Source organism: Colletotrichum destructivum, chromosome 1 (assembly GCF_034447905.1).
Source record: "Colletotrichum destructivum chromosome 1, complete sequence".
In the NCBI taxonomy this organism is placed as follows: domain Eukaryota; kingdom Fungi; phylum Ascomycota; class Sordariomycetes; order Glomerellales; family Glomerellaceae; genus Colletotrichum; species Colletotrichum destructivum.
In genome coordinates, this window is record NC_085896.1 from 1,520,617 (window position 1) to 1,547,263 (window position 26,647).

Here is a 26,647-nt window from a genome sequence, read left to right on the forward strand (position 1 = left end):
ATGTTGAAGATGCCTTGACGCCCTGATGCCCCGATGCCCTGTGGTGGTGGATGGATTCTGGTGGATGCGGCGCGATGCTGCAGGTAGGTACCTAGATGCCTAGGATAGGAGGACAGGCTTAGGATGTTCTGTACTCTCACACAAGCGCAGACACCTGTGGGGCGAACACTATCTGCGCAGTCAGACTGGTTGTGAGGTGCTTGATGATGATGATGATGATATTGTTGTTGTTGTGTGGTTGTTATTGTTGATAGTTGATGGTTGATAGTGCCAGATGCGTAGGGTCATAGAGCACAATCCAAATCCAAAAGAAGGGAACGAGAATGAGGGCACCCAACAATCAGAAGAAGGGTCGAATCTTGGACAAACATTAGCAGTAGCCGCCCCCCTCAAATTAGACCTGGGCGGGTGACCTGAGGACGTGCAGTCGGGGGGGATGGGCTCGTGATGCAGTGCGCTGCCCTGTCTGGCAAGTGGTGGAGCTCTTTCCCCCAGGCGTGCGAGTGTGCACCTTGCTGCGGCGCTGGGACAGGAGGTACGTATCCTTTCTGTGTGACTGTCCGCCCACACTCTTCTTCTCCCCTCTGACCTCTCACACACATCGGTACGGCACTACATGCCGTTCCGGAACGCCTAGCCAATGCAGGTGCATCGCGACCGATCCCCGCTCGTATCCTCGTGGTCACTGGCTGACTGGCCAGGGTTCTTTTCTGTGGTGGGACGGGGATGTCATTGAAGAGGGATACCTTGTCTATACCCGTCCGGTCTCGGTCACTCAAGGGCCAAGGAGGGGGGTGACAAGCGAGGATGTGGGGAGCAGACACACGCAGAAGGCGAATGGGGGACTGGGCCGAGTAGGGGTATCGGCTGTCGTCGCAGTCAAATGCCATCATGGCGCGATAAGGCTCATGTATCACGATAAGACTAGGCACAACAAGCACCAAGCACCGAGCACCAAGCACCACCAAGAATGCCTGTGCCGCCTTCACCGCCCACCATCCATCCGCCCGTATCTTTCAACCCTTCCCACTATCGCCCTCTCATCAGACCTTGAAGCAACAAAAGGGCCAACACACCAAACAGCACGACTGCCGGGGGAGAGGAAAAAAGGTATGCCGTTTGGGTGTTTGCATCTCGTCCCTTTCCCCACCACCCCCCTTTGGCTCTGCTTTTCTCCCCACTCGCCGAACTCGCCTAACTTCCGTGTTTGGGAAAGCGGCAGACAACGCAGCAACTCCCTTCCAGGCACTGGGCCGTCACCGACTAACTGCCATGAATCTTTGACTCTACTACGTGCCACTGTCCACAAGTATTGTTTTGGATCCACGGAGCCCATGCCATATCCGTACCTTTTCCAGGTCTGTTCTCTCTCTCTTTCTCCTTCTCTCCCTGTTGGTCAATGTCAAACTCCCGTTGCGAACGAAGCATGTACATTGTAATCATGTACTCCATAGCAGTGGGAACCGTCTTCCGAGACGTAGCGTCCGCCATGCAGAACAACATACTTTGCCTCCTGGAACCCCTTTGGCCTGGCCGCTCGTCCCTTGTCGTCATACATCAGCACATCGTACATGACTACGGATATATCGTTGTCGGAAGAGAAGCTTGTTGCACTCCAACACATCCTTCTCCTCCTTCTCCATCCCGCCTCCTATCAAACAGTCAGTCCAGCCCAACTCAAACATACGTACATCTCCTCACCTCTTAGATTCTTCAACATGACACCACCTTTGAACTACGATTGATGACTAGCTCCAGCGACCCTCTCTCCCCTGTTCCCGTGTATGAGCTTGGCCGTGATGGGACTGTATCCACCCCGGTTGCTGTGTGTTGTGGGCAGCGGCCTTCACGCAGCTGCAGTACAGTAGCTGCCTGCAATCCACACCTCCCCCCAGCATTCCATCCGCCCTTCCAGATGCACGCCAGAAGACCCCCGACGCATGAAAGCCGCCCGCTATTCTCGAATATCCTACTCCGCGCTTTTTTGTCAGTCTTTACGTGGAGTTTCGGTACAGCCCTCGGCCAAGACAAAAGGTAAAAGGGTACCGAACCGACCATCTACAGGACACCGCTCACCCCCAGTAGTCCAAGGTCCTACCTGACGGATACTTACTTACTCTCTGAATTGGCTGATGCCGAGTTCCGGGTACGGGCTGGTGCATTCGATATGCTGCTCTGGCCAACATTGATAGTCTAGACGGCAGGGCGCCTAGTCATCATCTTCTCCCTAGCAACTGTCAACCACGGTTCAAGAAGAACCGTCAGAGGCAGCATCACCAAACAGGTCGACCGACTTGGGTGTCCCCGAAAGCTTACAATCACCTAGTCCCCCAATGTCGGCGAGCCATGGCGCAATCTTGTGCTTCCACGCTACTGTGTGATACTGGAATGCCTAACTGTGTGCCATAGGTCGTCAAAGTCAAAAGTCTCTCCCAACCGTCGTCGACTTGCCATTGATCGCCTCAAAACTTGGGTTTCTGGTCCAAACAACGACCCCTGTATGATGGGTACAGGTACATCGTATCGGATCCAATCTTGACTAACGGCAAACGCAAGCCCCATACTTTGCAACGAACTTTGCGCATTCAACCACAGTATGTATCCTTGGCTTGGCCCGCCTTGCCTCACCTTGATTTCACCTCGTCGTTCCGACCACGCTCCCCGTTCTGCCTGGCGCCAGTTCGCCCGCCCGCCCAACCACCAACCAACCATCCAACCCAACCAATCAATCAACCAACCGTATCGTTCAGACCTTGCCTCGACTTTGTCCACTTCCGGGATGGGATAAGACACAATGTCCCAGTACCGCCCAACCCCTATCAGACAGACACTCTAGAAGAAGAAAAACAGCAAACACACCAACATCGGCTACAAGACTATAATGTTACCTTGATGGAGGGGGTCCTCGGGGATCGTTGAAATTGGCATTGCAGCTGCAGCTGCCTTACTCGATATGCATGGCTCATTTTCAAACATCTCAATGAGCCAACGAGAACGCCGCCCTCCCGCAAACATCGCTACCTTGCAGCAAAGTACCGTTCCGCATCGGTGACCAACCACCACGATGCGCAAGTGCCCCAGGCCAACAACACCTTCCCGTCGTTTCAACCACGACCTGCTGCTTCTCCAAAGTCACCCTCTTATTCCCGATACAGGCGGCCAACACGAGTGTGTCGGCCCCAGGCACTCACTCATCCAAGGGGACAAATGAACTTACTCTCACTTGCATCCTTTTTTTCTCATCACCTCATCGAACCGCTCATCAACGGGAACGTAACCAGTCGCCAGTTATGCTCGTGGTTGATGCCCCAGGCTTTCCGTCACTCGCATGCAGAAACCCTGTTTCGATTCCTATGAAACCTACTGACATCACAGCCTGTGGTCTCGAGTCGCTCGCACCCCACACGACAATCTGCTCGATGCTCAAGGCAGACGGGCGAAGCTGAAAAGTCTAAGGCAGGGAAAGAGACGTAGACGTCTGCTGTGCCTGGCAACTGACATCGATGGCGCAACCTCGTAACCCACTTCACCAGAATATCCAAGACATTTTCTGTCTTGCTAGCCTAGCCCCAGCTCATCCCCATCCCCCATCCCATGCAAGTGTCAATCGCTGTCCCAAAGCGGCAATCCGACCTGGGGTCCCGCGGCCTTGGAGCCGTCATCCATCCTCCACTGATCGCTCTTGGTTGGAAAGTCGGGGGGCTTTTCGTTCCCGACTGCACTACTGTGTTCATTATGCTGCCGTCCTGTTCATTTACTGCTGTTATCATAGAATGGCTCGGTGTACCCGACACTTCAGGCTTGCCATGAAGCCCCCAACTCAGGAGCAAACATTCCGTCCGAATTGGTGAACATCAGACAATTATTTCGCATCCCCGGCCGATCTTTACACTTTGGTTCTCCCCCTTACACGTAATACGCCCCAAAGCCAACCAACCAGCCAGCCATCCCTCCGCGTGCTCCAACTTCAAGCTCCTACAGTAGTTCCAGTCACCCACCCATCCACCCTCTTGGAAGGTGGATGCCCGCATCGCATCACCCGAGGTCCTAGCGTCGAAATGACAGCCTCGATGTTAACCGGCAGCGATCGACAGTTCCCCAACCGTCGTCAAGCCAGTTACCGACGCCAATCAGTTGACACCACCAGGTTTGAACTCGGGATATAGGAGCGATGTGTGTGTGTGTGTGGGGGGGGGGGGTTTGTTTGCTCGCACATAGAATGCGGCTCCAGCTTCTGACGATGATTGATGCCTGGGGGGAAAACACACGAGTTCTGTGGTTTTGGACGATGATGGATGGTCCATAATTGCCATCTTTCATCGATCGGTCCAGACCGTCAGACCACGTTGTCAGTTTCCGATCCCCGAGAGGTGTTCGTCACATTCATCCATTTGGGCATACCGTTTCCTTTCTTCTTTTGCGCCGCCAAGCGCGCCGCGGAGTCATCGACTGCACTCATCGTCTCGTCGCCGAGCAGCCTGTCTCTAGTTTCTGCGCCCCGTACATATTCTATGTGTGCCGTGCCACGTAGTTTGGGCTGGGCCGATGCCTCGCCTTCAATGTCGTCCACCACGCAGGAGCGGGACGCCTTTCAAGAGGTCGTACAATCCCAACAATCAGGCGCACCGATGTTCCCTAAGAAAGGCTCGGTCCCGAACATAGACGTCTCTATTATGTAGTGTAGGGTACATTCATTTGGTCCAATGGGCCTCTTTCCAATGCTAATCGAGACGGGTTTCAGTATGCAGGCGACTGACCGGTTCGAACACCCCTTTGCGTGATAGGTAAGCCGAGCATGGCAGGCAGGCAGGCAGGCAGACTCGCAAGCCGTTTGTGGTTCTTCGCTCGGTGGCAGTATCTGGCATCTACCCGCCAGATACAATAACTCCTCAGAGTTCATCGTAACAGACCCAGCACTAGCACGGCTATTACGAGTAACTCGCGTAATATTCGCGGACTTGCACAAGAGACGGGAGCAACTGTCGATTGTTATCTGGATTCGTGTGCTCCCGATTATGGTTGTTCGACTCTGTCCATGAACAAAACATTTTATATTGTCACATGACGCATGTCAAACACCGGGAGACGGGTTGGACCGCTTCCCCAGGCCACAAGAGTCAAGTTCGCATCTTGCTTCCTCGGCCGCTTGGTTGGTCATGGTTCACTGCAGTGTAGATTGAACAACAACACAACCTTTGGCAAAAGCTGGCCAAACCGGCATCTGTTCCGTTCAAGTGGCAGTTCATTCGACCTATTCATCGTACACTACGGCTGCTGGCAGACGAGCATACAACTCGAGCAGTACGGACGTTGGCCATCACGCCCGCATCATTTTCATCCCGACTGGTTTTTTGCCCTCACCATTCTCATGACCCATCATTCTGTTAGTCCCAATAAGTACTCTGATACTGAGATACTGGACAGGGTACAATGCATCTCTAAATGTCTTCCTTTTTTTCCCACCTTTCTGTCAATATACACCTGCTTGTCGGGAAGAGCTCGAGTGGGCTAGACCTGCAGCATCGCTCATGCACAACTATTGCCCGAGTTCTGCGTCTCAACCGAATCCCCAGCTCGAGGGAAACCTACCCAGTCATCAGCGCCGGTCTACCGATGATCACTTCTTCCGGAATACTGTGGGAGACGGGGCACCCGGGACAAAATGGGGAGGGCCCATCTTATCGCCCGCAGCAAGCTCTCTGGAAACCGTTGCCGAGCCTTATTCGACAGTAGCATATGACCTCATGTTCGGCCCGTCGAACTATATCGCAACGGGTATTTGCGTATTGGCACCCTCGCAGTTCCAGACCAGCCAAACAAGCCAGCAGTCATCCAACAACAACAACAACAGCAACAACAACAACAACAACAACCACATTGCTATGCTCATATTGTCCGCCCGCCGCCGCATCATTTCGCCCACGTCGCCAAGCAATTCCGCCCATCTGACTCACCTCGCCAGACGGGAAACGGCCTCATCCGAAGGAGGTGTGACACGCCAACAAACCGTCCGTCCATCGGCCAGTCAGCCACCCACCCATTCATTTATTGATCTATCCAGACAGGACGAGCCAAGACATCAATATCCGTCCCGCTTTCCCGTGATCGCCCCCCCCCCCCCCGAGCCAACTTCCCCTTACGCCCGCAGCCCATAAACTCGTGGCTCTCGAAGCCTAGACCGGACAAAAATAGGGAAAGGGTACACACATCTCGTTGGAACTAGTGTAAAGTATGGCAACGTGGGAAGGCAGCGAGAAAAGCTTCACTGCAGCTTGACGTGTCCGCCTCTTGCCGATATGTGTGTCTGGTCGTCTTTTTGACTGGCCGGCCGGCTGACCAAGTGTCTGCCTGCCGACACCATGCGCAATGCAACGTGCCGAATTGGTACAGCATCAAACAGCTGTTCATACATAAGCACTTACACCCGTATCTCACGGTGGTGGTACACAATGGGCTGGAACAGTTGTGTAGCTCGCAAACAAAAGAACACCGCTCCATTCTCTCGTTTTTGTGCTCTCGCTTGCCTGGTATGTGCTGACCCCGTTCTACCAAGGTCCATCATAGCTATGTAGGTGTATGTACGTCTTAGAAGGTGGCATGAAGGGGCGAATACTTTACTCCGCCCACTACTTTTTCCCCGCCGTATGGCCCATGCTCCGAACCGTGTGATGCTGAAGATGATTCCAATGCTGTCTAAGGAACGGACGGGGGTGTGACCCGACCATGCCATGTGAACCCTCTCCACCAATGCCGTGAAAGTCGACCTGCTTTTCCCCGCTTTCAAAGACAGAGAAAACAACAAGAGAGTCCAGAATGCAATGCTCCCCAACGCCCAAAGGGTTGTCCAAAGACTGGTCGCCATTCGTCAAGATCCATACCGACATACCACCTCGCACACCATACACTTGTTGGTCCGATAGGAGGTCGACTTGTCTATGATAACCGCCGTTTTTCGTCTGTCTACCAGAAGACCTGTCCTCTGTAAATCACCCATCCTCTGACTTTACCGATGGCTCAGTGGTGCGTCGCCTTCTCGACAGTCGGCAACTCCTTGAGCGCCTCGCCGATGATGTTGAGCGCCTTGCGGAGCTCGGTCTCGGAGATGACCAGGGGCGGCGCAAAGCGGATGATGTTGCCATGTGTGGGCTTGGCCTATTGAGAATAGAAACGTTAGTTTTTCAGACTCGAAACGCATTTGCTTAGGATGCCGTGCAACTTACCAAGAGACCCTTCTCCTTTAGCAACAGGCAAAGATCCCAAGCCGTCCTGCCGGCGGCGGCAGACTCGTTGATGACAACAGCGTTCAAGAGTCCTTTGCCGCGCACCAGTTCGATAATGGGCGAGTTGAAGGATCTGATGCCTTCACGGAAGATGTTGCCCAACTTCTCCGCCTTGGCCGTAAGGTCTTCCTCTTCCATAATCTCCAACGCGCGGATCGACACGGCGCAGCCAAGCGGGTTACCGCCGTAGGTGGAGCCGTGCGTGCCAGGCTCAACCACAAGCATGATCTCCTTACTGGACAGGACACAGCTCACGGGGTATAGACCACCGGAGATGGCCTTGCCCAGCGTCACCATGTCGGGCTTGATGCCGGCCCACTGGGAGCACAGCATCCGTCCCGTGCGGCCGATACCGGTCTGGATCTCGTCGCAGATGAAGAGCACGTTGTGCTTCTTGCAAAGCTCGTGTACTCTCTTCAGGTAATCGTCATCCGGCACCACGACGCCGGCCTCGCCCTGGATCGGCTCGATGATGATGGCAGCAGTGTCCTTGCCATGCGCCTCGAAAACCGCCTCAATATCCTCAACGTTGTTGTAGCGAATGGGCTGACCGGTCGACGGGTTAAGGGCTCCGATGTTGGGGACATAGGGACCGTAGTTGTCCCTCGACTCAGGATCGACGGACAAGGAAATGGCCGTCATCTGTCGGGAATGTCATCGTCAGCGCTCGAGGGATCGGTCGCTAGCAGTCGGCCTCGGATTACTCACCGTGCGGCCGTGGAAGTTGTCGTTCACCGAGAAGACGAGAGCCTTGCCCTGCTCAACACCCTTGACCTTGTAAGCCCACTTCCGCGCAATCTTGATGGCCGTCTCGACGGCCTCAGCGCCCGTGTTCATGGGCAGAACCATGTCGTAGCCGAAGACCTGCTTGATCTTCTCTGCCCACTTGGGGAAGACGTCATTGTAGAAGGCTCTCGAACTGAGTGTCAATCTACTGGCCTGGTCGGTCAATGCCTTGACCAGCTCGGGGTGGCAATGGCCCTGGTTAACGGCGCTGTAGGCGGAGAGGAAGTCGAGATACTGATTGCCCTCGGGGTCCCAGACGTGAACGCCACTGGCGCGGGCAAAGACAACGGGAAGCGGGTGGTAGTTGTGAGCAGCATTCTCGTTCTCGGACTTGATCGCGGCGTCGGTAGACGAGGCGTGGTATCTGGAGTCAATACTGCCGTTGGACTGAGGGGCACCGCCGTTTGCGTGGGGAGCCATTGTGTCTGGAAGTTTCTGGGATGTTGTCTTGTTTGACTGAAGATGTACGTGGGAGGATACAGGTGTGTGAGGTTAGTTAGGGGTATCAATTGGGTTGCCAGAGAGTGTGTGCGACTTTGGGACAAGTGGCTATTGAAGTAGAGTTTGTAGGTAGAGAGGGAGAAAGAGAGAGAGGGGGGACATCAAGAGAACGAGGGGCTAATCGCGGGGTCTTAGGTAATTATACCCTGGCGGCCAGCGAGCATCGACCCTTGACTAAAGGACTCAAGGGCGATACGAAAGCAGAAACCGGGCCAACATCCATGACAAGAGGAGGGCGGCGGCGGCGGCGGCGGTAGCAACGTGGGCAAGGATCGAAACAAAGCCCGGAGGCGGACGGGAAGGGGAAATGGGGGAAAAGAGTGTGTCTCTGACTGGCCACAGGCAGAGGAACGAGGAAAACCTGAAGGCAAACCTGGACCATGACCTGGAACCAAACTCTTGGTGTCGGAGTCAGATGGCGCGCCACTATGCCTCTAAGTGCAGGTATGTTCCCCTAAGCGCAGGTATAAGCGGCTCAAGTGGGTGAGTGGGCAGGATGACGCCCGAGGGGACCATGTAAGGGAAGCCATCCCGGTGCCATTTCTAGTCACATGGGTGGTGACTGGGAGGGGGGGTGCGGCCGAAGGAAAGCGGTGCGCTCGGTGATATTTCGTCCTGGAGTAAGGATCTCGTAATGGATAGGAAAAGGTACGGGTTGCTCGGGTTTGCTGCGGGGAGAATGAGGGTTGGAGAGATACCAACAGTCGAGCATTGGTGGGTGAGACTGGGTGGAATGTTGCGAGGCGATGGAAGGTGAGATCCAACCAACAACCACCTCTTGCCAATGGGGGCGGGGCTAGAGGAACGACACAGGGACGGGAAAGGCAGTCGGCAGCTATGACAGAGTTGCTAGAGGACGGAAAGGGAGGGGAGACGCCGATAACGGGCATCTGTGCTCAACATTGGAGAGGCACAGCAACAAGTGAATGTCGTCTGCATGCCTATCTATGCTATCATTTCTTGTCATTTCAAATATGCAGGCCGTTCAAGCCGTCGGATAGTGTAGCGATATGTCAATTCAAGGCCGCATCATTGGAAAGAATGAACCGGCCAAGCCATGGAGACGTGAGACTGACTAACTGACAGAGAAACAACCAAGAAGAACGAGGAAAGTCCAAGTCTCGTCCAATGACGACGTGTCTATTTCTATTTCCGCTGCTCGGAACCAATGGGATAGCTCATTAAGATGGAGGACATAACAAGGATCCAATGGGAGGCTGTCACTATCCTCAGACAAGTGGAAACATCAAAGAGTGATGTAGAATCGTGCCTGAAAACCAAGGTTCTGGGTTAGGTGGTCTCAGGCTTTTTCGGCGACAGCGACTCTCGATGAAGTCTTCAGTGTTTCTTAGTGGCCAGTGACCAGGAAGCAACTGCCTGTCAATGAAACTTTAGCGCTCTGCATCCCGTCTCGACATTCCATTAGCGATCTTAGGAAGAGGGTCCGGCCCGGCATCACCACTTTTTTTTCCTCTCCTTTCTTTACAGGTCCGGCCCCGGCTGGCGACGCAGAAAACGAGACAAGCGAGGCCTGAGCTCATCCAAGAGTCACATCACCATCAACCACCACTGACACATCATACACACCATTCGCACCGCACACGGACACGCCTGACTCGTCAAATTGGTGTTACTGTCATTCATGCTTCGCCCCGTGACACTGGGCATTAGCGCATCTCTTGTCTCTTTCCCGCCCGACCGATGATTACGCAATAGCTTCCCTCCTCCGTCCGCCGTCAACCGTCCACCGTCCACGGGCAACAACAGCGAACCCCCGCCCCTGGCCCCCCCCCGTCTACCGCTCTTTGCCCTCCCTTCGCCGCTGCCGCCGCCGGCCACCAAGGAGGAGGGGTGTCCACGCTTTCTCCACAATGGCTTCCGTCGGCTCCCCGCTCGCCCGCCCCGAACTCCTAATGGCAGTTCGTAACGAGCACAACAAGCCTGCCGTATTCCGGTCCCTCCTCGTCATCCGTCTCCTCAATGCCTGGTGGGTCCTTACCTTTTTCCAGCCCGACGAGTACTTCCAGGCCCTCGAGCCCGCCTGGCGCATGGCCTTTGGCGAAAGCGGCGGTGCGTGGATTACTTGGGTGAGTTTCTGGAATCACTGCGCTCTCTCCTCTCGTCATCGATTGATCTGTTTCCTCGTCATGCCCTTTTCCCCTCGGCCGGTTGCTGACTTGGACAGGAATGGAGGAACCAGCTCCGCTCCTCGCTGCATCCCGCCCTCTTCGCCGGCGTTTATTACCTCGCGGATTTCGTCGCCCGCCCGCTCCCGTTCGCCAGGCCATGGCTCCTGCTCGCCGCCCCGAAGGCCGCTCAGGCTGTCTTCGCTGCCGCCGGTGACTGGTACACCTGGCAGCTGGCCGTAAAGATCTACGGTGCCGACAGCTCCATCTCATGGTTTGCTGTAAGTCAAATTCCCCATCCCGAGCCGTGTTGACGGTGTGCATGGCCCGAGAGATCTGCCAACACTAACTTTAATTAGCTATTTATGAGCATGTTCAGTCCTTTCCAATGGTACTGCTCGACGAGAACATTCTCCAACTCGCTAGAGACCACCCTCACCGTCATGGCCCTCAACTACTGGCCGTGGGAGCTCCTCGGTGAAAGCAGGCCCGAGAAGGAGAATCCCAAGCCTGCAAAGTCAATTCTGCACGCACCAGGAGTACTGATGAGGTACGAGTCTTACATACCGATTTGATTGAATTGCCTACCTAGGAAGTCACTCACCGAGACTCACACAGCCTTCGCTTATCCCTCACCCTCGCGGCCGTCGCTGTTCTGCTTCGCCCAACCAACGTGATTATATGGGCAACAGTCGCAATAGCCACACTGGCTCGGCCCCTCTCCACTCGATCCTCCGTCCTCACGGCGCAGACATTCCTCATTCTTATTCGTGAGGCCTTCTTATGCGGTACCGTCGTGATCTCCCTATCTCTCGCCTCGGACCGTCTCTACTTTGGCCACTGGGCCTTCCCGCCCTACAAGTTCCTCTACTTCAATCTCTCACAGTCCCTCGCTGTCTTCTACGGCCGCAATGACTGGCACTATTATCTGTCTCAGGGCCTGCCTCTCCTCTCCATCGCCTACCTCCCCTTCGTCCTCGCTGCCCTCTACCGCCCGCCGTCGACGCCATCCGAGATCCGCACCCAAACTCTCAAGACCCTTTCGCGGATAGTTTACGTCGTTATCGCGACGCTCTCCCTCGTCTCTCATAAGGAGGTCCGCTTCATTTATCCCCTCCTCCCGGTTCTCCATGTCCTCGCCGCCGCGCCCTTGACCAGCTTCTTCACCTCGCCGGCCCCATCGCCAACCCCCAAGTCCCCGCTCCCCAAGCCCAGACTCCGGCACAAACGCCTTCTAACCTTCGCTCTGGCCCTACACGCTCTCCTTTCCTTCTTCCTCACCCTGCTCCACCAGCCCGCACCCCTAACCGTCCTTGCCTTCCTCCGCAACACCTACTCCCGACTCCACACCGCAACGTCCGACTTCTCCAGCCCCATCTCCGTGGCCTCGGCCGTCGCGAACTCCTCGTCAGAGGAGCTCTTCGCCCTCTTCCTCATGCCATGCCACTCGACCCCCTGGCGCTCACACCTGATCTACCCGACCCTTCGTGCCCGCGCCTTGACCTGCGAGCCGCCGCTCCACACAGCCCCCAACACCCCGGAGCGCATCGACTACCGCGACGAGGCGGACCGCTTCTACGACGATCCCCAGCATTTCCTGGCCACTGAGATGTGGCCAGTCGCCGCAAAGCACACAGGTGACCCCGACGCAGACATAAACGCGTCATTGGCACCGTCCATAAAGGCCGAGGACATCCCTCGCTACATCGTCGGCTTCGAGGGCATCGAGCCGTGGCTCCTTGACTTCTTTGACGGGCCCCGCGGCCGACATTTTGGCGTCCGCCCGAAGCGCGTCTGGCAAGGTTGGAACGGCTTCTTCAATGAGGACTCCCGGCGACGGGGGAAGATCGTTGTCTGGGATACGGGCCTTTACACCACCGTTTCATGACTTAGTGCAAGAGTCGCCCCTTTCAAATCAGGAGTGAAAGCCAGGCGGGTGCCCCAGTTAAAAAGCGTAATTCGGCCCTGGGGTGTGTAGCCGACCCCGTCCTTCAACGGTATAATACTGTACATATATGTACCATACAGACAAATGTATCATACGCACAAACGGACCAGTCTCTACACCAAAGTGGTCAACTCAAGGCGCTGAACATCTGTGTCCCACAAAACGAGCACGTACTGAAGAATGCGATGACGCATAGGTCGGTTCGATATGCGTTGGGAATTCTGCACACACAGAACTAGAGACGCGCGGTTCATAATGGCCACTCTTGATGAGGATTTTCAAAAGTCCCTTCTTTTTCAAAGATCATAAATACCACATCAAATCCCATGTAACCTTGTAAGGGGAATAGGCCACACCGGGCAACGCCTACTTGACTGAGACCCCTTCATAGCGAGCGAGCCCGTGGGCAATGCATCGCTTTACACCAAGCCAGAGAGAGAAAGAGAATCGAACAACTCCGTACGTCATGGTTCGCACAGCACACATATGCCTCCCTTTTTATTTCGACATGGAACATTGTATCTGGAGTGGCCTCATGCTTGGGCTTCCCTCCTTCCCTGGTTTCGAACCCTGGAAGCACATTGTCATGTCCAAGTGACGCTATTTGCTCTCCAAAACTTAGCCTCCCAAACAATAACACCAAGCGTTTCGTATTTTCAACTTTGAAGCCGTCATGACTGCCGTGTTTCTTCCGATAGGGGTTGCTGCGGCGGTGCTAGCTCCGGCTGAGATGCTGCTGCTAGTTGAGATGCTGCTGGTGGGGATTGCGCCGGCTGAGGTGGTGACGGTCGGGTCACTGCTGGCTCGGCTGCTGCCGTTGGAGCTGGCACCATTGATGCTGGTGCTGCTAGCGGGAACGATGTCTGTTGTGCCGATGTCGACGCCGGCACTGGTGGCGCTGGGGGGGCAACTGACGGTTGAGCCTGTGCCGGCTGAGCTTGTGTCGGTTGAGACGGAATCGGTGGCACAGGCGCCGGATGATCATTTTGCGCCTTCTCATCGGGCTCTCTCCGGATTTCTAGGCTCTTGCCCCTTCCCGACATGATGCTAGAGCCGCCGAGAGAGGACTGCCGATCTGCCGGGGGCGACTTATTTCTCCTTTGCTCCGCGCTTTCCTTGGCCTCTCGGTATTTGTTCTTAATCCAACCGATGGGGCCCTTGGATTCGTCTTTGCCGTCCTTGTCGCGGGATTCATGACTGCTGTGTGCCTCGGCAGCGTGGAACCCAGTCTCGGAGCTCTCGCCGGTGAAGCTTTTACGTGGTTTGTATCCACCACTTCCAATCGAGGTGACGCTGACATCGGCATTGTCGTTGGATCCGAAGGCTAGACGTGGCGACGTGATTGAAGGGTGATGTTCGTGGCCTCTTTGCCGCGACAATCTCCATCGCCTTTTCTTATCCTTCTCCGGCTCATTTGCATCTGCCGATGCCGTCATGATAGACTCCTCAGTCTGATCAATGTCAGAACCTTCGTTAAATGACGAATGGAGAGATGTCGGGGGGGACTTTTTGCCCTTGAGCGTCTGCTCAGGGTGCAAGGTGCTGCTGGAAGGGACCTGTGATGCGCGTGGGGTGGGTTCTGATGGCGTTTCAACCGAGTTGGATTGCTGACCGACTGGGACGGCTTCATCGTGCTCGGGTATCGGACCACCCACCAGGTCCATGGGATTAGGGGCTTCAACGCTAGGGGACACAGCGGCTGAGTGCGTACCGGCCAAAGATGCAGCCGAGCTTTGAGCGCTCGGGTTCAAACTTCCAGGAATCCGCTTCTTCTTCAACTTGTTCGGCTGCCTCTTCTCGCCCTCGCCTGTGGGAGATCGTTGGAATATGCTCGGGAGGCTTCGATCCTTCATGGGGGTCGTCATCTCATTCGGATCGAGCAACCTCTCCTGACTCCGGCCTGCCATGCCGGCAGCAGAAGGAGCCAGGCTGGACGTGCCAATCACAGCTGGGGCATGTGAGGCAGTTGAGGTGGTAGGGGACTGATCAGGAATCTCGACCATCTCCTCCGTCGTCGCCGGGATCATGGGCTCGCGAGGGGACGAGCCGGGGATAGGCGAGGCGTCACGTCTAAATCTACCCGTCTGGAGAGCGGGGGACTTCTTGGAGGGCACGGTGTTGCTCCTGCCGAGTCCACTGTTTGGCGTCGGGGCGAGAGCAGGGCTGTTGGGGGTAGTAGATCCCTCCTGGTGGGAGTGCCGCGAAGACGTTGACCGATTCCTCCTGACCATGCCTTCTCTTCTTACACTCTCGGCGCCAGCGCTTGCATTGGACGCAGAACGGCCCAGACCCGACTTCCTGTTAGGGTTAGGAGTTACTGGCCCACCCGCAGCAGGGGGTGTGCCTTTTTCGATCAGCTGCTTTGTCTTCTCGTCTGTTGCCGTACCCTGCATTCCAATCAAGAAGTGGTCCTGGTTTTCAATGAGGAAAATGAGGACGCATTGGTTCAGACGGTACTCCTCTGGCGCCATGGCGTGTTGCGGGTGTGAGAGCATGCCGGGTTGAAAGATGGCAGCGAGGTTCTGGGAATTCATTCGGTTCTCTTCCGACTTAGCGGCGAAAACTGCCAACAGATCCAGGATGTAGAGCAACAGCTGTCGGTTCAGCGGCGGAAGCTCAGTGATGAGTTTTTGGTACTTGACAATGGCAGCCTGCTCGTCAAAGTTCTCCACGAATTGGGGTCCTTCGGCATCACCAACAGCCTGTCTAGTGGCGCCTCGCAGCGGCTCCCGGAATTTCTCGTACAGGTCCAACGGCACAACTGGTTCGGGCAGATCGTTCAGGTAGCGTCGGAGGACGTTGGCCGCATCGTGAACGGTGTAGTTATCCCAAACAAGGCCCTTTCCATAGCGGTCGGGAGAATCGAAGATTTGCTTTAGTTCCTTGATGCGCTTCTCGGAGCCGCTGAGACGAAAAATACCCTCTACTGCCGTGGCTGGAACGGAACGTGAGCAGGCGAAAATTTGCCCCAGGGTGTTGTGTACACTTACCCTTTTCCTTCAAAAACACGCCGCACTTGGCTACAACGATCGGTACGTAGCCATAAATGTAGCTTTTTCCGTTCTCATCGACAAGGGAGATGGCAACGTTGGCATAGGTGATACTCTGGCGGAGAGGAACGCCAAAAATGCCATGTGGTCGGTTATCTGCTAGAGAATGGTCAGCACCTGAAGTGGTAGCAGTGGTTGTCATAGTTGCGCGGATCCGCTTGGCGCACTGGCGCACAGGCGTAGCGATGGACAGGGACAGCCTGTTGAGCACACAAGCCAAGCTGAGGGTGGTAGGCGGCGTCGCATCACTTGAAGCACAGGCTCTGGGTAAGACAGGGTCGGCGAGCTCAACGATGTAGGCGTCTTGCAGCATGAGGACAAGGCTCAAAGGCATGGTCGAAGTATCGATTGCGTAGTCGACGTCTTCACTGAAGAGGGGTTGCGTTGGGGGCGAAGAATGCGATGCGAACACAGAAGGGGTTCTACCGTGTTGTTCTTGATGCTTCGAGGGCAGCTTGAAGCCTTTCCACCACGATTTCAGGTCTCTCTTGTTCGGAGTCGAAGGCCCAGCGGGCGCGGTCGAGGTACTCGTGGGCTGCAAAGCCTGGTTGGGGGGAGGAACAGCGGACGTCATCGCAATGACGGGGCGCAGGTGGTCGGAGCTCAATTATCGTGTTGTTGCCAGCGCTCCTGGTGATGGTCGGGGAAAACGGGGGGAGACACGATGAAGGTATATCAGGCAGCGTAGAACGACAGTAGTCGAGCGACGACGAGGAAGAACAAGAAGGGTGCAGAAAGCAGACTCGGTGTCGCCAGTGATCGTTCTTTTGGGTCGGTTGCTTGGCCGGTTTGGTGGTGTTTTGCACTGGGTTAGGTTGCTAGGTATGTATTGGATGTGAGCATGCGCTAAGAGAGGATGCGAGCGCAGGCGGTGATTGGACGTGGGGTTTCTTTTGGCGCGCAAATGCTTCTTTGTCGAATGGAGCGATCTGTCGGTGGTCTCGAGTTTCCACCTCTTTTCTTCCGTCTCTCTCTTTCTCTATCTCTGAATGTCTAACGCGAAAAAACTGCTGTCGGTGTCATGAGGATGTTCTGGTAAAGATGAGCAGGTAGGTGGATAGATGCGGGCGACGGTGGGAGCGAACGACGGGAAAAGAGCGTCGGTGTACTGGAGGTGAGATGATGGCCGAAGTGACTTTGAGCAGCCTTGATTAAAGACAGCGAGCGGTGGGCGACGATGATGCAGCGCTGGAAGAGGGGGGGGTGGAAGTTGGTCAGACACGAGCTGCGCGTTAGTGGGATTCTAACGATGGACAATGAAAGCGAGTGACGTTTCCGAACAATGGACGCGACGACGACACGAATCGAATGTCGTGGTCGAACGTCGGTTGAATGGCGACGAGGACGGAAAAGAAGAAGAAAGTTGTTTTCCCCTGAGGAGAGAGTTTGGTTTAAGGTCAGGTGGAAGAGAAGGAGGAGGATTGAGGTATGTGCACTCGAGGCGAGGTAAGGTGGGAAGGGTGGGAAGGTGAGTAGGTAGAGTGCCTAGGGTACCTAGGTAGGGACGGGGTAGGTATGGTGAGGTAGAGGTGAAGGATAATACTGTAGCTAAGGCATTCGTAGAATTCGAAGAGAGGCCCGCCCAGGTAAAGTGGACGAAGGGGAGGGAGGGGGAGATGCAGGTGCGGGTGCAGATGCCAGTCCAAGTTACAAAGGTCCAGGTCCAGGCCAGATCCAGGTCCAGGTTTAGGTCTAGGTCCAGGTCTAGGTCCAAATGGTCTGTTAGGTCCAGGCCGGGCGTCAGTGTAATGTGGGTGTGCGTAAGGGCCAGGAAAGGTATGGGAGGTGCTGAAATGTATGTACGGCGCAGTGAAATAGAGAGAGAAAGAGAGAGAGAGAGAGTATGTGTGTGTGTGTGGTGAGTTAGTTGCCCCGGTCAAGCAAAGGTCGACGAAGTGGCGTGTACGAATAGAGGGAAGCATTTGTGCCCCAGGACGGTTAGGTGAGGCAGGGTACGTGGGCGGAAGAGGATGGGCAATCGTTCCAGTAAGTGGCCAGTTTGAACAAATGAGCGAAGCGGTGCGGCGGTGGCGTCCACATCCAGAGGTTCTCTGATGTGGTAGCATAAGATGCCGGACAAACAGGGCAAGTATGTATGGACAAGGCAGCCGACTACGCAGACGACCACGACGAAGATGACCAGTAGCAAAACATTAACAACACAGCCAGCGACGGCGGCAAACAGACACTGACAGACTGGCCGGCACAGGATGGATAGCCCAGGACGAGACAACAGGGTTGTTGCGGTCAGGTGGTCGGGTAAAGACGCTTGTGAGGGATGCCGTAAGGGTGTCGTAGGGGGGACGATACCGATGATATCCCCAATGGCAAGGCCTCAACGTCGTTCAGATGGGTTGGCGCTGGGCTGAGGTGGTCGTCGTCGGATGGATTTGGTGATGGCCCCATTGAGGGCAGGGCAGGGACGCTGGAAGAGAGCGAGAAACAGAGGGGGGTTCAGGGGGCCGACGGGGGGGTGGAAACGGAAGAGTGGGAACGGGAGTGGAAACGGCTATCGAATAAAAAGTACCTTAAGCAACAAGGGGAACTTGGTAGAGGCGCAAGTACTTCTCTCCAAGACAGGTTCCAACCCTTCGCCAGGGTGGAGAGAGAAGACTCGTCGAGGCCCAAGGCCTGCAACGGACAAAGTGTGCTACTGCTGCGCAGTTACGTGGGACGTGGGACGTGGGACGTTGGGATGGGTGAATGGGTGCTCTGGGTGTCGCCGGCCGCTTCTGTTGGCTGTCAGTGGCTGTTCGTCCCTTGTCGCTGGAGTCTTTTTGCCTTTTCAAACGGCACGGAGGCTGGCCCTTGACGATCCCAGGACACAAGGTGCAAAGAATCAGTGGACCGGGGGGGGAGGGGCGCATTGTCTTGCTGCACTTGTCCACTGGAGCCGCTGACACGCCGCAAGTGGATGGATATGGGCGATGGATGACAGCGCAGTAAGGTTTCGGGGCCTGTGTTGTCCATGTCCATGCATGTCCATGCCAATGTCCACTTGCACTGAAGTGAGGAACCGGGTGAGTGAGGACAAAAGGAAAGGAAGTCGAGACAGAAAAGGGTGGCCCTGCCGCCACGAGGTCTCACTCTCAGCGAGATGAGTAATTGTGACTGGCGAGGTGCAAGTGGAGAATCGTGCATCTACCAAACTAAATAGTTGGCCATAGGTAGCGTAAGTATCCGTAGAATCAATATATCAATCAATCTTCCACAGAATCTAATAAAGGGAAAAGTGGCTTCGTCGCACACTCCCGATGGGTAAGCTTACGCGCCGAGGTACTTTGCAGCATCGACCGAGCGCCAGCATGCGTCATCCCTATAAATTACTCCGTACATGACTTTGCAAGGCCTTACAAAAATGCTTACATAGGTAGGTTGGTAGCATTGAATTGGACGAACTTAACCGTACGACGGCAAGGCCGCCCCGCCCCTGTTCCCTTCTTCAGCCCCGGCCGTCATTCAACGCCTCGCACGAGTCAAGCCTTCTCCAGCATGGCCGGCGCAGAGTCGCAGGCACATAGAGGCGGGGGCCCTCCTTGAAAGCTTACCTACTCTACACATTGACCTTCGTTCACGTCGTCTCAGCAGCTGCGCCGGGCCACCTGACGGCCGAGTTGGTTCGTTCATGGTTGTTGCCCGTTGGGACCTGAAGGATGCCGTGGGCTTACCCCCACTTGAGCAGCTCACCGGAGCTTGGGGCACCCAAGCACGAGCTGAGGTGGAAGGTGGGAGGCGGGAGTCGTCAAATTTTGAAATTGGGTAAACAAACCATTGCTCCAGTCGAGTAAACAAAACAAAGCCACCGAGAGAGGAGAGAGAAACAGAGAGAAACAAGGGTGAACAAACACAAGTGCAGGGAGCAATGTCCCGTAACTACAAAAAAATCCCGTCGCAAGCCAAGAGCTCGGATCGGGAAAGTCCAATTTAACTTGCAGCCGTGGACCGGCCATCAACGATGCCTCATGCGCTTCTTGCGGTCCCGTGTCGTGATCCAGACGTTTCGATTATCGGGGTGTGCCGAAACCCCCTCGTGCTGATGAGGGAGTTTGTGAGATGATTACTAGGGGGGGCTGTTCAAATAAGAGTACAGATAAACGCAAGGAAACCTGCCTTGTCGTCCGTTCGTCTCAATACCGTCCAATCCGGCAGCAACTGGCAGACGCACCCCCAGACCACCACCACTATCCATCCACCCATTCTTTCCTTCTCAATCATTTCCCATTTCCCATCTCGACTGGCCGAAAATGTAAGTGCGTTTTGGCGTGCAGCAGAAGCAGCATGACGGTTCATCGCCCATTGACTTTGGAGTTTGTGGCATCCTCGGCCGCAGTTTCCCAACTGCAGCATCCGACGCCATGCGTGATCCCCTAGCACAATACATCTGCATCTTGTCTCTCAACTTGTTTCCGGTTCTATCCCGCCATCCTTTTGCAAGTTGCCGCCCTGCGTGTCTCACACATCTACGTCTTTCTTTCTTTGTTGGTCTATTTTTGTCTCTCTTGCCTTATGGGGCTGGGCAGACGTCCTTCCTATGTCGGCCTACGGGCTCGGCTCGCGTTCCAAATCCCTGGGCAACCTGCTTTCGGCCGGTGCATCTCCTGTTGGTCGTTAAGCTAGGTCGTAGACTCACCAGATCCGGGTACAATGCCTTGATCAACGCTGCAAAGTGCGACCGCGGCTACATCATCGTTTTCTCGGCCCGTCAGCTTCACGCTTCTGAACAAGAGTTCGTCGCTTCTTGACCATCGGGTCGCAGCCCGTATCCTGGTTCAGACCCGAACTCCTGTCTCCAAAAGGGCAGAAGCCGCTGTCGATCACCTCGCCAGCGCCGGACACTACTGTGTAAGTCTCCCGTCGGATGGAACTATACCGGTGCGGTCATACCCTGCAGCCAGGAGCTCGACCGACAACGTCGGGTATTCAAGCAGCGAGCGGCGCGACCTGACTCTGACAGCATGTACTGCAAGGCTCTGCTCTGCATCTTGGTCCTGCCCTGCGCCGTCCGAGGCGCTACTGTCTCTCGCACGTCCGCTCTCACGACGACGGCTCTCCAAGAGGCACAGTTCGTCCCGGCCGTCGACCCGTCACTCTGTAGCTAGACACCTACCATACCACTTCAAGCTTCGACTCGCAGCACTCACCCGCGACCCAGGCTGGCTTCCTGGCCCCGGCCGCATCGTGCCCTTTCTGCCTTCATAGTACCCAACACAGCACCTCGGCCAAGGCTCCAACCACTAACGATCATTTCGGCAGCTTTGATGGACAGTGTTTCGCGAGACAGTACGAAACAGAACCCAAAAGGCGCTTCTCCAGCATTTGGCTTCAGTCTTGGGGCTCTGAGTCACTGACAGCTGCCTGCGATACTGCGTACCTAGTTACTAACCCGGTAGGCGCAGAAAAGCAAAGCGACCCAAAGCAACCCAATTTAACTAACAATAACCTCCACCGAGCCCAGATGCTGGATCTTGCCGAACTTCCATCGGTCGACTCCATCGGTCCAACGACCAGCCATTCATCTGTCCTCCCCCATGCGGCCATGCCCCATGCCAATCCCATCTTCAGGGACTGGTGGATCACGGTGGCTTCCGGATACTCTGTCGATACTTACCGCCCAAAACTATCCCCAGCCCCCATGCGGTACTCCGCGGGTACTTTGTACATCTGACATGACTACCCGTTTGCATCTCTGTGTATCCGTATCCGTAGTGTAATGTTCCACTCAAGGCTCCCACCCCCACAGCTACCCAATGACGTCGTGCACCTCCCGGCGTCGACGACGACCATACTACCGTAGCCGTCCCCGCCAAGTTTATGTTGACGGTCTTCAGTGCTTGAAAGAGCTTGCTGTCCCGACGCCCTTCCCGGCTTCTGTTGCAGTATAATGTGTTACTGCCACCGTACAGCACAGTACAACCACGCCACACTCTGCGAATACGTACCCGTCGTCAAGGACCCCTTCGCAATGCCATCAAGCCTGCTCCAGCCTACTCCAGCCAATGCCGGGTTCATCCCGTTTCCAAAATTAGCACCGAATCCTCTTTTCTTTCCATCATGCAGGGACGCACAGCGCCCGTTTCCCCCTCCCCAAGTCAGAATGTCGTCTTATCTTGCCTCACCCGGACTTGTTTTGTGGTTGTCCAACGATGTGAGAGTGGCATTTGCGGAGAGGATTCGCCTCCGACGCGTCGCTGGCATCATTCTTGTGGCTGCAACCGCACCTCGCGTTACTCTACTGTATCCGTCCTGACAGGTCAACCGAGCTCTAGGGGTGGCGCGGAGTCATGGAACTTCGTCATCCAGCCGGCTCAATCACTCGCCTGAATTCGCCTAAAGGCAGGAAGATCCATACGCCCTCGTCGCTCGCATCGTCACTTTTTTCCCCCCACGACAGCCTCGTGGTTACTTCCGAGAGGAGATGGATTTTCGCCCACCGACAACTCGACTGCATGAAGATGAAACAAGCTAACCGTCAAAACGGAGGGAGGCTCCTTCTCCTTGGATATGGTCAAGTTGTGCCTGCAGGGCTGAGATGCGATAGCGACATTCACCAGCCCATTCGAGCCGCCATGACAGCTTCACCAACGGCGAATCCCACACATCAACCCTGTTGCGGGAACCAGAAGCGCGGGGTATCAGGTAGGAGATGATGAAACGGAGGGCATAGTCACGCTGTTCCTACATCACGCACGCATGACTTGTTTGCGACAGTCCGCTGACTCCTTTCGAGAGGGCTGCTTTGTCCGTAATGTGCCAAATGTGGAGGTCCGGAGCCGTCGGGGGAAGTCATCAACTTGGCGGCTTGGATCGTGTGGCTTGCAAAATTGGCAAATTTCCAGGTTTCTTCGACAGCGTTTCCTTCCCTCTGCCCCTCCCCCTCTCTCTCTTCAACATGTGTGATATTGGACCTACAGGTACTTTTTTCTTTGGGGGGGCGGGTTTGCACATCCGGGAGGGGTCTTGCTCGTTCACGGAGGCAACAACGGACCACCCTCCGATCCTCGTTCATGTGACAATGAGGGGCCCCGACACCAGGCGCTGCCTTCGCCGGACGAGAACTCATCACGAGGCACCTTCGGGCGGCACCGCATCGGAGTGGGTTGCTGCGGGATGGCAAAAGTCCAGCTGAGATTGCTGAGAGTCGCTCGCCCTGTGTGGGGACGGGGGGTTCCGGCTCGTAACGCACTCACGTAGTTGCTTGAACCCTCAATGCGCAGCATTGACAGATAACCTCTCACCGATTGCGATGTCTGATAGACACGGACAAGCTGTCGGGTTCAATGCAAGCCTCTCGTGATGTTCTAGTGAGGGATATTTGGCGGTACCATCGCACCATGTCTAGGACCTGTACGATAGGTCTCAAAGAAAACAAATATGCGGGACACGACGGAGGAGAAGCAACAACTCGGCGCATACAACCCCCAAGGCTTTGCCCAAACTTGACGGCATCAAGTCGATCTGATTGAGTGCCCAAAAACGCATAAATCTGATGTTGGAGCTGCGTGACTCGCCGAGGAAATTTTTGAAGCCACCGAAACGACGTACTTAGAATCAGCCTCAGAGGTGGCAGTGGACTCAGACGTCTCGTCTGACATTATTGGGTTTCCAACACTGGCCGCTGGCGGTTCAGGTTGGACCAGTTGATGTAGAAGTTGTCACCGTTGTGAATGTGGTCCGTGCATCGGCACTTGGAGGGGGAGCTTCAGCCACGGTGGCTTGGCCATGCGACGACATCATCAGCTTCAGACACATGTCCACCCGGCATTTTTCCCAGACTTTCGACAAGAAACGCCCTTTGTATCGCCCAAAACAACAAATAATACGGCAAAACATCGATCACAATGGCTCGCTTACCGACAGCGTTTCCGTATGCGCACAGCACAACCCCCGAGAAGGGCGCGGCCGAACTAAGCCAACTCCTTCGTCGACTCGACCAGACCATCCTCCACGCCGACCAGGACCGCGAGCGCAGGTTGCGGTCTAGCGAGTTCGAGCGGGCGAGGCTGAACTCTGTATGATTCCGATCTATCGTCGATGATACCGAACACAGGGACTAATTTCTTGTTTTCTTCCAGAACCTCGACTATGCGCGGAGTCTTCTCACAAGAGTCGAGCAGGAAGCCATACATGTCAAGCTTCTCTCTCGGAGGCAGGACATGCAGGCCGACCTGAACCGTAAACGCGAACTTCTTGAAAGACTGGTGGATAGGATGCATGATCTCGAACAGGTGCGTCGCGTTGACCCGCTGGTGGGCACTCAGGCAGACAAAACGAAGGCTAACGCTTGCGCCATAGTTGCACGAGGAAGACGACGACAACAGCTCCGACGGCGAGGATATCTTGGCCGACATTATCCCCACGCCGAGCGAAAGCATGGACTCTCGGTCGACCGATATACCAACAGAAGACACAGGCGACCAAGATAAAGACGAAGAACCCGAGACACCCAGCCTTCCCCCGCCCGTCTCAGCGCTGCCAAAGGAACCCTCACAATCATTTGCAGCGGCCACGACTTCAGAACCGGAAATTTCGACATCACATCAATCAAAAACAACCACCGAAGCAGGGACAACAACAACCCAGTCCCTCCGTTCCCGCGGCCCCGCACGCCCTGACTCACCCTCGGCGACAACGACAGCGACAGCGCGCGCAGCCCTTTTCGCCTCCCGTCGCTCCAACACCGTCAAGTCGACAGTATCGGCCCCAGCCTCATCAACGGCAACGGCCGAAGCGATCCTGGATCACCAGCGCGCGGAGCAGGATGCGCTGTCCGAGTCGATTTTGAAGATGGCCAGTGCGCTCAAAGCCAGCTCGCAGAAGTTCTCCAACACGCTCGAGCAGGACAAGAATGTCGTCTCACGCGCGGCCGACGGGATGGACAAGACGGAAAGGTCGATGGACGCCGCGAGCCGGAGGATGGGCACGTTACGGAAGATGACGGAGGGTAAAGGGTGGTGGGGCCGGATGATGCTCTACGCATGGGTTTACGGGCTAATGGTTGCGTTGATTTTGTTGGTGTTTGTGATGCCCAAATTGAGGTTTTAGGTGATGAGGGGCTGCTTCCCGTCATGACAGAGGCAAGAGGCGGGTTTACGATACGATCACTCCCCCGGGGTCGGGCATGAAGTCGGCGGAGGCTCGTGTATCAGGCATGGCATGAGCGACAACTCGGAAGACAGAACAGCATTGGGCCAAAGACAGACTCTTCTGTCGATCATTGATTCATTCGTTCGTGTATGGCTCAAGCTTGTGAAAACGCCCAAGCATGCTGACATTACCCTCGCTAACGAAACCAGACCGTACACAATGCGAAAACCATTACCACGAAACCCTGAACCAGAACCAGGTCGACGACTTTGGTTCCTACGGATGACGGCGCGACGGTCACTGTCGGGGTTTCCGTGCAAGCCGGCGTAAGCGGGGCGGAATCGGCCGAGGTCGCAGACGGGGTGGGCCGAGTCGTGGCAGATGAGGTTCTGGAACTGCTGGTCGCCGCCGTCGTCAAGGGCGGATCCGTCACGAAAGAAGGCCATCTCTCGGTGGCGAGTTGCACGATGCACTTTGTGCTGAACTCGGTCCCGCGACAGACCAGGCCGCTTTTCTGGGACTGTCCCGCGGCGCCTTGCAGTAGAGTCCCGCATACCGGAAGGTCTGTGTCGCTGCTCCGGACGTCAGCATACATGGTCGCGACAGTCGACACGACTTGATCCCCGGTCGAATAGTATATTAGATAAGGTGGGGAGGATCAAACATACCAGCAAAGCGTCTTTGAATTCGATGAGAGGCTGCTGGGCTTGCAAGAAAGGGCGGTAGGCCCCAGACAGCTGGTGTATAACCCTCCACAGAGCCACTTCCCCGTCTGTCGGCAGGGGGATTCAATCGGTCCGGTACCGCTGCACGTAACCATCGCAAGCTCTGTATGGATCACGTTGTCAGTTTATACTTCTTCTCTCCATCATCGGCGAACATGTTCCGACGAAAGTGGACGAAGCTGGAAAGGGGGCGGGATGAAGATATGATGACCAACTCTCTTGGGCTACGAACTACCCACAGGTTTCTTTTCCCGGGTCCCGGACGTCATGAGAGGAGGTTGAGGTCGTTTTCGGATCGTGTTCCTTTATGTCCTGCTCCAGTCGCGGGCTTGAGGCGCCGGTCGGCAACGGCAGGTCGAAGCTGATGTGGACCTCTTGCATCAACACCGTTGCAGAGGAGAAGAGGAAGCCTCCGAGAGCGAGAAGAGCCAGCTGAAACTGCATCGCGGGGCGAGGAGAGCCGTATGGCCGAAGGAGGGTACTTTCGCGGGTTATGGACTCGGTAATGACAAGAGATCGTAGAGAAGACCTGGGAAAGGTCGCAAGACAATCTGCCACCCGAGAGACGATACTGGAGAACGCTGATATAGATCGAGTGCGCCCTGATATCATGTCACCTGGCGTTTGCCGCGATCGACCTTCAGCTTCGAGGGCAAGGAGAGTCGCTTGTATCATATTTCTCGGGGTGGAAGAGCAAACATGCTCTGTCATCGCACAAACGGTATCCTTGCATGCACTCGAGCCCAGAGGGCCTGAAAGAATAAGCATTGTCTCTGGGTCGCGGATGATGAGCCTTCTCGCTTGCAAAACCCTTGATTATGTTTGACACCGAATTGCAGCATTGTATTACGCGAAGGCTTTGCGAAACACCACCAGTCCAAATGTTTTGCCCCGGGCTTTGACGCGGGACGACAGATTGCCCAGCGAGAACAGGTTATTCATAATGCAATACCGACCCGCTGTAAGGCGCGGACACAACAGTAACGGGACATTGTCAATGGGTATGACCACCGAATGAGCCCGGCTCTCCAACGAGGGCCTGGAAGCTCGTTGCGGGCATGGCAAAGTCACACTGGGCTTGGGGAAGCTCTCTGTTCAACTCGGCTCAATCCTGACAGCCGAATTGAGGCGAGGACAAAATGTTCGC

General features: G+C 55.5%; 8 protein-coding genes across 8 annotated transcripts; 4 read left to right on the top strand and 4 right to left on the bottom strand.

Annotated features, from left to right (window-relative positions):
• Window positions 1–4,163: 4,163 nt before the first annotated feature.
• Window positions 4,164–4,679, top strand: CDEST_00475 (uncharacterized protein; the record flags this gene model as incomplete). Its single annotated transcript, XM_062916634.1, has 1 exon — window positions 4,164–4,679. The coding sequence occupies exon 1, from the start codon at window positions 4,296–4,298 to the stop codon at window positions 4,677–4,679; it is 384 nt and encodes a 127-aa protein (XP_062772685.1). The 5' UTR covers window positions 4,164–4,295.
• Window positions 4,680–6,463: 1,784 nt separating this feature from the next.
• On the bottom strand, window positions 6,464–8,659 carry CDEST_00476 (Putative aminotransferase class-III, pyridoxal phosphate-dependent transferase, major). Its single transcript, XM_062916635.1, has 3 exons — window positions 7,989–8,659; window positions 7,221–7,922; window positions 6,464–7,152 (listed from the first exon to the last, which is right to left on the bottom strand). Exons 1-3 carry the CDS (start codon window positions 8,484–8,486, stop codon window positions 7,015–7,017), a joined length of 1,338 nt encoding a protein of 445 aa, XP_062772686.1. The 5' UTR covers window positions 8,487–8,659; the 3' UTR covers window positions 6,464–7,014.
• Window positions 8,660–10,187: 1,528 nt separating this feature from the next.
• On the top strand, window positions 10,188–18,124 carry CDEST_00477 (Putative GPI mannosyltransferase). The gene is made up of 4 exons (XM_062916636.1): window positions 10,188–10,654; window positions 10,753–10,974; window positions 11,053–11,243; window positions 11,312–18,124. Exons 1-4 carry the CDS (start codon window positions 10,439–10,441, stop codon window positions 12,579–12,581), a joined length of 1,899 nt encoding a protein of 632 aa, XP_062772687.1. The 5' UTR covers window positions 10,188–10,438; the 3' UTR covers window positions 12,582–18,124.
• CDEST_00478 (Putative Rho GTPase activation protein) lies at window positions 13,313–16,265 on the bottom strand (the record flags this gene model as incomplete). The annotated part of the gene is made up of 2 exons (XM_062916637.1): window positions 13,313–15,576; window positions 15,632–16,265. The coding sequence occupies 2 exons, from the start codon at window positions 16,263–16,265 to the stop codon at window positions 13,313–13,315; spliced, it is 2,898 nt and encodes a 965-aa protein (XP_062772688.1).
• Window positions 18,125–19,855: 1,731 nt separating the features above from the next.
• Window positions 19,856–21,938, top strand: CDEST_00479 (uncharacterized protein; the record flags this gene model as incomplete). Its single annotated transcript, XM_062916638.1, has 4 exons — window positions 19,856–20,417; window positions 20,583–20,766; window positions 20,826–21,339; window positions 21,595–21,938. The coding sequence occupies exons 1-4, from the start codon at window positions 20,047–20,049 to the stop codon at window positions 21,936–21,938; spliced, it is 1,413 nt and encodes a 470-aa protein (XP_062772689.1). The 5' UTR covers window positions 19,856–20,046.
• Window positions 21,939–23,428: 1,490 nt separating this feature from the next.
• On the top strand, window positions 23,429–24,961 carry CDEST_00480 (Putative vesicle transport protein, Use1). Its single transcript, XM_062916639.1, has 3 exons — window positions 23,429–23,700; window positions 23,764–23,916; window positions 23,984–24,961. The coding sequence occupies exons 1-3, from the start codon at window positions 23,530–23,532 to the stop codon at window positions 24,731–24,733; spliced, it is 1,074 nt and encodes a 357-aa protein (XP_062772690.1). The 5' UTR covers window positions 23,429–23,529; the 3' UTR covers window positions 24,734–24,961.
• CDEST_00481 (uncharacterized protein) lies at window positions 24,930–25,221 on the bottom strand (the record flags this gene model as incomplete). The annotated part of the gene is made up of 2 exons (XM_062916640.1): window positions 24,930–24,934; window positions 25,056–25,221. 2 exons carry the CDS (start codon window positions 25,219–25,221, stop codon window positions 24,930–24,932), a joined length of 171 nt encoding a protein of 56 aa, XP_062772691.1.
• Window positions 25,222–25,765: 544 nt separating this feature from the next.
• On the bottom strand, window positions 25,766–26,268 carry CDEST_00482 (uncharacterized protein; the record flags this gene model as incomplete). The annotated part of the gene is made up of 2 exons (XM_062916641.1): window positions 25,766–25,981; window positions 26,059–26,268. The coding sequence occupies 2 exons, from the start codon at window positions 26,266–26,268 to the stop codon at window positions 25,766–25,768; spliced, it is 426 nt and encodes a 141-aa protein (XP_062772692.1).
• Window positions 26,269–26,647: the final 379 nt, after the last annotated feature.

Bases quoted from the DNA above. Each gene is read 5' to 3' on its own strand.
- CDEST_00476 (XM_062916635.1), bottom strand. From the start codon at position 8,486: ATGGCTCCCCACGCAAACGGCGGTGCCCCTCAGTCCAACGGCAGTATT. The intron at 7,923-7,988 runs GTGAGTAATCCG...CATTCCCGACAG, and splicing joins ACAACTTCCACGGCCGCACG to ATGACGGCCATTTCCTTGTC. The intron at 7,153-7,220 runs GTAAGTTGCACG...TATTCTCAATAG, and splicing joins TAAAGGAGAAGGGTCTCTTG to GCCAAGCCCACACATGGCAA.
- CDEST_00477 (XM_062916636.1), top strand. From the start codon at position 10,439: ATGGCTTCCGTCGGCTCCCCGCTCGCCCGCCCCGAACTCCTAATGGCA. The intron at 10,975-11,052 runs GTAAGTCAAATT...AACTTTAATTAG, and splicing joins GCTCCATCTCATGGTTTGCT to CTATTTATGAGCATGTTCAG. The intron at 11,244-11,311 runs GTACGAGTCTTA...AGACTCACACAG, and splicing joins GCACCAGGAGTACTGATGAG to CCTTCGCTTATCCCTCACCC.
- CDEST_00480 (XM_062916639.1), top strand. From the start codon at position 23,530: ATGGCTCGCTTACCGACAGCGTTTCCGTATGCGCACAGCACAACCCCC. The intron at 23,701-23,763 runs GTATGATTCCGA...GTTTTCTTCCAG, and splicing joins AGCGGGCGAGGCTGAACTCT to AACCTCGACTATGCGCGGAG. The intron at 23,917-23,983 runs GTGCGTCGCGTT...CTTGCGCCATAG, and splicing joins GGATGCATGATCTCGAACAG to TTGCACGAGGAAGACGACGA.